The 10,061-nt window shown below is 35.1% G+C and overlaps 3 protein-coding genes across 3 annotated transcripts; all 3 read right to left on the bottom strand.

The window, feature by feature from the left end:
* Positions 1-1,301: 1,301 nt before the first annotated feature.
* EV154DRAFT_502252 (uncharacterized protein) lies at positions 1,302-2,537 on the bottom strand. Its single transcript, XM_051600781.1, has 3 exons — positions 2,074-2,537; positions 1,949-2,011; positions 1,302-1,887 (listed from the first exon to the last, which is right to left on the bottom strand). Exons 1-3 carry the CDS (start codon positions 2,429-2,431, stop codon positions 1,619-1,621), a joined length of 690 nt encoding a protein of 229 aa, XP_051459683.1. The 5' UTR covers positions 2,432-2,537; the 3' UTR covers positions 1,302-1,618.
* Positions 2,538-2,981: 444 nt separating this feature from the next.
* Positions 2,982-4,544, bottom strand: EV154DRAFT_502250 (uncharacterized protein). The gene is made up of 5 exons (XM_051600780.1): positions 4,428-4,544; positions 4,264-4,372; positions 3,957-4,197; positions 3,302-3,894; positions 2,982-3,247 (listed from the first exon to the last, which is right to left on the bottom strand). The coding sequence occupies exons 1-5, from the start codon at positions 4,501-4,503 to the stop codon at positions 3,067-3,069; spliced, it is 1,200 nt and encodes a 399-aa protein (XP_051459682.1). The 5' UTR covers positions 4,504-4,544; the 3' UTR covers positions 2,982-3,066.
* A 1,238-nt stretch (positions 4,545-5,782) lies between these two features.
* EV154DRAFT_502246 (dipeptidyl peptidase IV N-terminal region-domain-containing protein) lies at positions 5,783-9,507 on the bottom strand. The gene is made up of 16 exons (XM_051600779.1): positions 9,223-9,507; positions 9,067-9,157; positions 8,887-9,000; positions 8,726-8,832; positions 8,584-8,670; positions 8,379-8,519; positions 8,206-8,317; positions 7,469-8,147; positions 7,084-7,409; positions 6,851-7,014; positions 6,690-6,790; positions 6,574-6,628; positions 6,413-6,512; positions 6,214-6,348; positions 6,005-6,161; positions 5,783-5,945 (listed from the first exon to the last, which is right to left on the bottom strand). Exons 1-16 carry the CDS (start codon positions 9,397-9,399, stop codon positions 5,867-5,869), a joined length of 2,625 nt encoding a protein of 874 aa, XP_051459681.1. The 5' UTR covers positions 9,400-9,507; the 3' UTR covers positions 5,783-5,866.
* Positions 9,508-10,061: the final 554 nt, after the last annotated feature.

The raw sequence follows: 10,061 nt of genomic DNA, 5'->3' as shown, positions 1-10,061 counted from the left end.
GCGAGTCGATATAATAAATTTGAGATCGGGAGTTCAAGGTAAAGGATTGATTCATCATAATGGCAATGAACTTTGGAGAGTATAGTTAAGTCTCCCGAAATTAATTTTTTGAGATCGATCAATCTTGTGTACACCACAATTGTAATACATTTTAACCCCAGTTTTTAGCGTCATCACTCACTGACATGTTTGAGAACGTTAAAATATTTGTCGATCTATTATTATGGAGAAATACTCCATATTATACATGGTTAGACTTTGAAATCTAGAGTTGAAAGCGTGTGACGGATATGACCTCATTTTAGGTGTAAAAAGGAGCAGCAATACTGAAATTTAACTGCATCCCAACTTCTTCATTCTTATTGACTGTATGCATATGAGCACATCATATCCACGGAATTATATCCATACAGCTTTGATATATAAAATTTGAATACTTGCATTGATGGATCTTTATTGTTTAATAAAGTAATTACAACAGTTCTACGGTTAAAAATAAAAATAGAAAGAAAGAGAATTTAGAGTAAGCATGTTTCAAAAACCACCCCCTCTCGAGATTTACTGTTGTATCACAGTAATCTTAAACTTTATTTGTCAATAAATTTAAGTGACACAGAAAATGCCGACACAAAAACAATGTTGTCAAAATTATTATACCTAAAAAGCAATAGTTGATGGAAACAAAATAGAATAAAAGAAAAATGTATGTTACGGGTTATGGCCCATTTTTTAGTCAGAGATAAAAAAGAAACGATTGGTGCAATAACTTTAATTGAATTTAAATAAATAGGCCCTGTGTCCACTTTAGGAGATATGGCGTAATCGACAGGCAATAAGGCATAAACTTGTAAAACACAATTGCAAAATGCCTTATTAGACAATTATACACATAAACTCTGGTGTACGTGTAACTTCAAATGAAACTAGCGCCGAATTTTAAATGCTGTATGATATCTTACTTGTCAAAAGATCCTTTTAGATGAACATTGGTACAAAAGAAGGGGGAGGGCTTTGCTGCCATATGATGCATGATTACCTGTATCTAAAGTGCGGCAAACAGGTTTTGACGATCTTTAACATCATTAGTAGAATTTCATCCATAAAAAAGCACAACTTATTAGAGTAAGCACATGTTTGTAACTATAGTAGATATTTGATACTGATATTATAAATGTAAATTTTTTTCGCTTTATTTCTGTAGAAGATTAAAAGCGAAAAATAAGAATTATGGACAGATTGATAAAAACTTTGACATTTGTTGTTACTATTTTCATTTTATTATTTAAAAAAAAATTAAGTAACTATTTCCGTGTGATTGAGATTTCTCCTGTGGAATGCTGAGCCTCACATGCCTTATGTAATTAACGGTTTACCTAGAACATCAATGTATCCCTTTTAGCTCTTTAAAGACAACTCTACTGTACATATATATATCCTAATGCCGCTTTAATAACCAAAAAATTAAAACATGTAACTACAATGACTTAGTCCGGAAACGAGAGAGGAAATTTAAATTAATGAACGCAAGAATGGATTCACAAATGTTTCAGTTGTGAACTTTATTTCTAATTTAGTTGACCATTAAAAGCGGGATGGTATATATGGTATTCTATCAAATCTATTGTATTTGAAGAACAACTACAAAGACAGCAATAAGAGCTGTCAGTGTTGCAACAGAGCCGAATATAATAATACCACGGCTAGCGGGGAAGTAGCCTTTTGTCATGGCGACTTGAGAGTGGAAATAGCGGATGACAGCAAAAATCATATACATCATGCCAATCATGATAAAGGATAGGCCAAGTGGTTTGCCAATCTGTGCAAGTTCGTCAGCTTTGTGAGGATCTTTAAATATGTCTTTGTCTAGTCTAAATAACTGTGTAATTGCTATCAACAGGAAACGTATTACTTAATACAGCATTTCATGTTTGTAAATGATTTAGCTTACCAACGCCGATAGAAATAGTCGACAAGCTAGTTCTAACCCAGGCCAAGTATGTACGCTCGTTGGCTAAAAGATAACATAAGATGAGACATATTTACATTTATATAATTATTTTATCTGTAGCTTACCTAAATGATCTCTTGCAACAGCAACCGTATTCTCCAAATATAAAGACGATGAGAAGTAATCAAATATCTTTTCAAGGCGTTGAACATAGGCCAAACTGTCAGTAGCATACTTCTGTTTTTTTGCCGCCAACTCTTGCTCCTCACTGTTATAGGTTTCGATTGAGCTAACTGTGGACATGCGACGTTCCTGTTGTAGATAATCTTCATCTTCTGATAGTTGAGCATCGAGTGAAGGGGAAGAATGTATAGAGTTCGAGTCGACTGGTGCATGGTACATTGGATCCACAGTTTCAGGACATGCTAAATAAGTCTGCCGTGTTGGTACAGTTGATAAAAGGTGCCTGTGCTCATCACTCATTTTTTAAAATCAATGAAAGAAAGTATTAAACAAAATTGAAATGGATGAAAATTTATACAAACATTGAACTGTATTTAATAGGCGCTTAAATCAAGTCATATGAATCCAAACCCACTTTACGCTTTGTCACACAATTCATCCATGACCAATAGATGGCCTGATCACATTGTTAGGAGGTGCCAATTTCAGCATTTCTTTTTTCTTGCCACACAGGTGTAGTTTCTAAACCTGTTGAATCAGTAAATATGTAGAAAAAAAAAGATGCTCCTTCGAGCTAATGTCTGTAATAGCTGATATCGGATGTGCGTTATAAATAAAAGTATTTATCCTAATTTGGGGTTTTTTCTTGATTCAATGATCCTGCAGGGCTTTGGATTTTTTCAACGTCTGATTTGCAGTAAAACAAGTATAATCAAATCCGATTTAATCAAAACACTAAACACTTGAATATTTTCTATAGCGTCACATAAAAATTCACCATATGTATGCAGTTCTCCGCTTTTACATAATAAAACCTGCCTTCGGGAGTGTCTATATTTAGTCTGTTTCATTCTTCATGATAAAAATGGATTACATTTTATTTTTAAACAAACAATTATATATTCGAAATTATAAATCAAAATAGCGGAAATAAATTACTCTTCGTGAGACAAAAGAGGGGCACGCTCTTCTTCTTCTTCTTCAGTGACAAAGGGCCACTTAAGTACACCGTTAAAGTAGAATGTACCTGTCACCATCACAACAAACCCGATAACTTGAACCCAAGAAAATTGTTCCCAGCCTAAATAAATTGATACCATCCAAATAAATAGCGTTCTGCAGTGACAAAAACTTTAGATTTCATCATTTGCCAAAGAAGAAAAACATTACCTGCATGCATCGATTGTACTTCTTGCTGTCGCAGAAATAGCAGAGGTAATTGAAAGACCGAACCAATTGAAGAAGGCAATGGACACACTGATTGCTAAACCACTTTGCCAAACAGTGGGATGATCAAAAAAATCATGATAACCTTGTACGATATCGAAAGTGGGGTATCTATCACTCAAGGCAAAATGGAGAATAGGCATGGCAGCCAAGACAGAGATAAGACCAAATGAACCCTCAAGACCTACAGCTTTTAAAGGAGTGACCTTGTAGCGACTCAAGATTTTTTCTTCTACTACAAACATGGTGGCAGTGAAGATTTGAGCGCCCAAGACTAAGCCAACACCTAAGAGAGAAGAGTAGTCGAATCCTTCTTCAGCCAAAGTGGATGTGCTTGGTTTTTTTTGGGGGAATAAAACAGATGAAAGACCTACAATAGCTACACCTACGACGACCAAGACAAGCGAGAACCATTCAAATCCACGCAAGCGACGGTTTAAAAACAAGTAACTAAACAAACCGGTAAAAATAACTACAGCACCTCTTAACATTTGGTATACACTTGCTGATGTTAAAATTAATCCCACATTCATCACCTGTATATTTCTCTATTGTCAGTTCCCATTGCCCAAAAATTCACACGCAACTTTTTACTTACAGTGGTTGCAGTCATATCACATAAAGTAGGAATCCAAAATAACAATGCCTTCCAGCCTTTCAATTCAGGGAGTTCATCTTGAACTTTGGCGATATCTTGATCAATGTCATCAACCAAAGCAGCAGCATCCAACTGGTTGACAGCAGAGGGAGGAGTGGGTCTGAGACGATTTTGTTTTTGCTGGTAGACTTGATAAAGGTATACACTCCAGACTGCAAACTCTCCCACAAACATGTTTAGTCTATAGAAAAAATCCACGTTAGATTCCATTACATAATAAAAAGGTATGTAGGGGATATTTTCTTACGTCTGCCAAATAGGTTGTTCAAAGTAGACTCTGTTCTTTGGGTTGGGATCGTCACAATTACCAACACATTGTAAGTCTTGATATTTATTAAGAATGGTATTACACACACCTACAATAAAGTTAGCTACAGATAAGGTAAAAAGCTTGTTAAAAAAATTACATACCAGAGATAAGCATGCCTGCCACCAGGAATAGTGTAGCAGAAGTGCCAATAGACTTGGCAGAAGTGTTCGATGGCATAAATGAGTTGTAAAGGTTAGGCGAAAAAAAAGTGAAAAAAAAAAGGAGGATATTTATGAAATTTAATACATTTTCCAAAAAAATAGTGACTGTGTGGGGGGTATCATGGGATATATGATAAGGCACAATATGGTATTTTGATCTAAAAGGAGAAATGAAGAGGCCACAAACAGTTGGACACAAAAATCATTTTGGATTACGTGACTATCGGTTTGTTTGTCTTTTGTGTTTTCTAATGACTGGTAGTAAACATAAGGATACTTTCAGGACAGGGCAATGGTTGTTAAGCTCCGGAAACCAGTTTTAGGGGGTAAACTAAAGTAAAGAAGCAAGAAAAGGTGCCTTTTTATACTAATCTTTATCTTCCGGTGCCTCCGAGATACACATTTGAAATATGCACAAAATGTTATGACAAAGTATTACAGACCGCTGTTACACATGTGTGATACCTACTTGCCCTGTCAGGTTGTTGAGCTTTACTTCACTCCCATATTTAGATTCTTTTCAAATATATTTGGACATAGCAAAAATTATTTTCGTAAGCGTCTAACGTGCCACCAAGCTGGAAACTGATTTTGAGTTTAGTTATATCAATTTTTTTTTCGAAAAATAAGCTGCACGGTACAAGTCCTAAGCAAGCATAAACTTGTTATCGGTAGGTTCTGCTTCTCCCAGCTCACCTTCCCTCCAGCTGGACTACAAGGTGAGAAATAGTGCTATCAGGTTTTTTTTCGGTGCCATTCAAGTTTATCCTATTACAAAAAATCAGTAATGAGTGAAATATTCCCATAAATAATAAGGATTAAATTATTTGAGACTAAAACTCGATCTCTTTTTATTAAATGGAAAAGGGGATCCTTTTTATATGAAAGGATTTACATAGAATACTATCCGGGAAAATCAGATAACAGCGTCTGGATTAGAGCTAGACATTAATCTTGCATTGATCAATCAATGATCTATGTTTCAGTGCTGGGTTGTTATTGAGTATCAAGTAGATCATAGGCAGGATATATAGTGTGTATATGTCAGCCTCCCTCAAATTTGCAGCAACTTCCCTTTTTTCGAACAAAACATGCTCACCGCTTGACAAAACCATGATCCGTCAAATATGAACGTGTATACCAACCGTGTACTAAAATTTAGAAATTAGTTCAGTTATGATATTTGTACTCTTTTCCCGCTCTCTTGAACATCTTTCATTAGTTTTATCCAAAATGTATATTTATATATAAGAAAAAAAAAAGTCACTCGCCCTTTGGCATAATAGAAAAAAAAGTTATGTAGAAATAAAACTGTTCAATTTAACAGCTTTGATTTATTACGAATATTAAACGAAAAAGAACGGCCTGCGCTTCTGATATTAATCTTCATGGGGTAAAGGTCCTGAGAACTTACCACCAGTCTCGCCGTAAATATGTTTATATTCATGTCCTCCAAAACTATCACAAGTTGTTAGACACCGAATTTAGTTTACATGTTTTAATAAATATTTTTGTACCTTTCAAGTAAAAAGTCTGTCAATAAGTAGTATACATTCTTGTTAGCATTGTGATGTCTGATAGCATGATTGCTGTCAGGAAAAATCTGTACGCGATAATTATGGATATCCTCCAAAGTGAGCTTATCGACCAAAACAGCAGTGTGTTGGAAATGAACTACATACAATGATTAATTTCATGATTCTTGTTTATCCGCCTTCTTTCTTACCATTATCGTCGCCAGTACCATGAGCCAACAGGTACTTGGTGTCTCTAAATCCAGTCATGTTATTTACAGCACTGTCGATATAACCTTGAGGATTTAATAAAGGAGTTTTCATATAACGTTCGGTATAAACAGAGTCTACCAATAAAGAAAAGGAAGCGTCAAGGAAAATGTATTAAAAGCACAAATATTTTCAACTTACCATAATAACGCCAGTCAGTAACAGGAGCTACTGCCATACCGGTAGAGAATACACCATCGTTGGCTTCAACAACTTTTGTAGTCATGTATCCACCATACGACTAAAAAACCAAAAGAAGTTAATATCATATTTTATTAATCATACCTAATATTATTACATACCCAACCCCATATAGCCATTCTAAACTCATCAACGTAGTCCAGCTTAGCCCAGTGTCTGCAAAGAAATTATAGTGAGATTTTTTTTAAGTGATTATGAACGCGTCGATAATATCTACCTTCCTGCGTTGACTTGGTCAATAGTTTCGAGTTCACCTAATCTTCCTCTGACACCGACTTTAAACTTTCTACCTTGGAATCCAGTACCTCTACCATCAACCTGGGAAGTTTTTCTTTTTTAGAAAATAGTGAAGAAGACCATTTTCTGTTTAATACTTACTGTTACAACAATAAAACCTAACTGACTTGCTACAAATGTTTGCCAATCAAGCTCAAATCTATGAGAAACTAGCTGAGATCCAGGTCCACCATAAACATGGAAAAGGACAGGATATTTCTTGGTGGAGTCAAAATCATGGGGTACCATTTCCATAGCAGTCAATTCTAATTTGAATACAGTTTGTATCAGCAAACTATCTGTTTTCTCTCTTTTCAGTTGACCCAAAATCTTACCAACGCCGCCGCTATTAATCGTTTTCATGTGTTTCTTGGGAAGATCATACTCATTCAAGAGACTTCTCAACTCATTATTATCATCCAATACAGATCTAAATGAGGAATCATCCACCTTTTTAACAATGGTGGTAGGAATACCAGGGCCCTCATAATTCAAAATATAGTAACCTGATTTAGGTGAGAACGAAGCACTATAATAGGCATGCTCTTCGGGATCTTGAGGGCATGTAAGGCAAATCTTTGTAGAAGCGGGATTATCAGACTTGAACGAAATAGTATAAAGATGACGTTCATAAGGAGATCTTTCTGTAGAAACATAATGTCTAATACCAAAAGTTAGTTTATGAACGTTGAGAAATAAAATAAAATAAAAAATGCCTACATAAGCTGACGTGCTTCATCTACTTCGACAGTTCCTGAAACAACCTCCCATTCACCAGTAGTCAACCAACTGACTTGGTTCTTTGAGCCTTTGAAAGTAATAATGGCCAAATGAGGATAACCCTCCGAGTTATCCAAAATGTCGATGTAGCGAACACCATTACCGGAAGAAGGTAAATAAACCATTGATTGAGAAACTTCGATCCAACCACCATCTGTGGGCTTATATTCTTGAACTAGTTTAACTGTACTTTTTTTGATATCATCGCTATTGATATTGACAATGTTGGTATATTGTTGATCTTGAATACGATTTGTCTGTTTAAATAAGAGGTGCGTGTGGGAGTCAGTAGCCCAGGTGACATCAACAATGATTCTATCATCCTGTTCAAAATCTTTAAAGTTGCTCGTATCCATAATGCTGAATGACTGTACTTTCTCTGTGGTTGTTGCAACAATTGTAGAATTGGATTCAAGAGAATACACATGCAATGATACGAGAGGATTAGGAGCACCGGCTTTAGGGTATCTAATATTAGTCTCTTTGGGATAGGATGCGTTGCGATCGGTATATAACTGTAAATGGTATTCAGGTACTTTTGTTTCATCTAAACGAAGATAGGCCAAATGAGTGGAGTCAGGTGACCACCATAATGCAAAGTTTGACCCAAAAACTTCCTCTGATTTAAAGGTTTATTAGAATGATATCTTCATTTTTTTGGCCAGTTCATTAGTTACCTTCGTAGACCCAATCAGGAATACCATTAAAGACTGTTTTAGAACCATCAAAAGTAATTCTTTCATAATTTTTAAGGTCAGTGATATACAGATCATTGTTCATAACGTAAGCCTATTTTAAAAAAGTGTCAGATACAAAATTAAAAAAAGCAGAACATGACAAAACAAGATACCATTTGATGACCGGTAGGACTCCATTCAGCATAAGAAATTCTTGGAGTCTTTCCTACTGTAGATAAATGCGTTAAAGGCATGATCTTTTTGTCGGATAAACGATAGATATATGCATTGAATCTGGATGAATGTCTCCATTGCTAAAAGTAGAATACTGTTATCATCATGCCTAATCTATTTTTTTTTGTTCAAGAATGATCTTACAGCGCTGACATTTGTCTTTAACAAAATGTATTGAGCATCATAAGATAACTCGAATGATGAAACACTGAGAATGCCACTGTCAATGACCTGCAAGTATGATGAGTATCAACAATAAATAAAAAATCACTTTAGTGCTTCTTACAAGATCTTTTTCCTCGACAAAGACTTGACTTTTTCTATCCTCAATAGATTCCAATAAAATGTCATTGGAAAGAGGGTCTCTGTATGTGTATATACCGTCTCTAGGATCTTATAAAGCAATTTGTTAGAAACTAGATGGTTGTGATGGTCAAGGGATATTACCATTTCCAACCCAGACCAATTTAGTTCTCTTTGCGGTAAATGAGCTATTGAAGATATCCTCGAATTGAACCAGTTTCATAGCCTCTTGTAATTCAACGTCATCATGCGAAGAGACTAAAACGCAAAAGAAAAAAAAAATTAAACGTCGATTTGGGCTACAGTGATTTTAAAGTATCTTACGTCCAGAGAATAATTTGGCAATTGAAATAGTCCACAATACCCAAGCTAAAGCTAAAATGGATAGAAATCCCACGCAGATGCAATTGATACCCTATATTGATACTTTTCAGTGCCATTTTTTCTTATTCTGAAATATAAACCAGAGAAAAATGTTACCTTTTTTTGATAGCTATAGTCGATATCAAAACCCTTTTCATTTGAGTAAAAGTCCTCTTCTTCTGAATCACTGGTGGCCGAAGAAGATAATCTCCGTTGTTGTAATTCAGGCGCTAGTAATCTTTGGGAATCACTAGCCAATTCCTCATCTTGAAGATAATGATCTCGAGATGGCATTATTTTATTAGAGATAAGAAAGCAATTTTTTTTAAGAAAAGAGAAAAATGATTTTAAACTTGGAAACCTGAGCAAAACACCGTGTAACACTCAAATATTAATAGAATTTGTAATTAAGGGACCAAAAAAAAAAAAGTATCATTTTAAGGTGGCATTAGCTTGCATGGTATATTTATGGCAGTAGTAAAAAAAAAGGTCACACCCTGGGGGCGTCAATTGACTATTATATTCGTCATATATATTGATCTAGTATGCATTGATATTCCTTTGACACTAAGCTTACCGCGATGGATCGAACAGAAACTTGGGTTAGCATATAAGCTCACCTTAAAGCTTAACTTAAAGTTTACAACAAGAACTACTTTTTGTTACCTAATTTTAAGGCATCTTTTACACCCTAACATCAGAACTACATACAAAATACAATTTGATCGATTTCATTGTACTTGTCAAGGATCTAGTTCTCGCGTTGATCAACATATCCCTATTCAATATGGATCTCCTTACATGATATTTATATAGTAAAAACTAGCTCCCTTAAAAATTACTTGTCATTAACATAGAGTCAAAGCAGTGCAGCAAAGCACATTTGCTTAATATGAATTGATTGCATTCCTTCATTGATCACAGTCGCCAATGACTTAATATGGCTAAGTATCAGA

The sequence above is a fragment of the Mucor mucedo genome, assembly GCF_025094135.1.
Source record: "Mucor mucedo strain NRRL 3635 chromosome Unknown EV154scaffold_26, whole genome shotgun sequence".
Classification (NCBI taxonomy): domain Eukaryota; kingdom Fungi; phylum Mucoromycota; class Mucoromycetes; order Mucorales; family Mucoraceae; genus Mucor; species Mucor mucedo.
Note: the sequence above shows the minus strand (reverse complement) of the source record. Positions and strands in the feature narration are given on the sequence as shown.

Coding starts and splice junctions, on each gene's coding strand:
- EV154DRAFT_502252 (XM_051600781.1), bottom strand. CDS start 2,431: ATGAGTGATGAGCACAGGCACCTTTTATCAACTGTACCAACACGGCAG. Junction 2,012..2,073: donor TGTTGCAAGAGATCATTTAG/GTAAGCTACAGA, acceptor GTTATCTTTTAG/CCAACGAGCGTACATACTTG. Junction 1,888..1,948: donor GACTATTTCTATCGGCGTTG/GTAAGCTAAATC, acceptor TCCTGTTGATAG/CAATTACACAGTTATTTAGA.
- EV154DRAFT_502250 (XM_051600780.1), bottom strand. CDS start 4,503: ATGCCATCGAACACTTCTGCCAAGTCTATTGGCACTTCTGCTACACTA. Junction 4,373..4,427: donor GGCAGGCATGCTTATCTCTG/GTATGTAATTTT, acceptor ACTTTATTGTAG/GTGTGTGTAATACCATTCTT. Junction 3,895..3,956: donor GTGATATGACTGCAACCACT/GTAAGTAAAAAG, acceptor AGAAATATACAG/GTGATGAATGTGGGATTAAT.
- EV154DRAFT_502246 (XM_051600779.1), bottom strand. CDS start 9,399: ATGCCATCTCGAGATCATTATCTTCAAGATGAGGAATTGGCTAGTGAT. Junction 9,158..9,222: donor ACTATAGCTATCAAAAAAAG/GTAACATTTTTC, acceptor GTATCAATATAG/GGTATCAATTGCATCTGCGT. Junction 6,629..6,689: donor GACCAAGTCAACGCAGGAAG/GTAGATATTATC, acceptor ATTTCTTTGCAG/ACACTGGGCTAAGCTGGACT.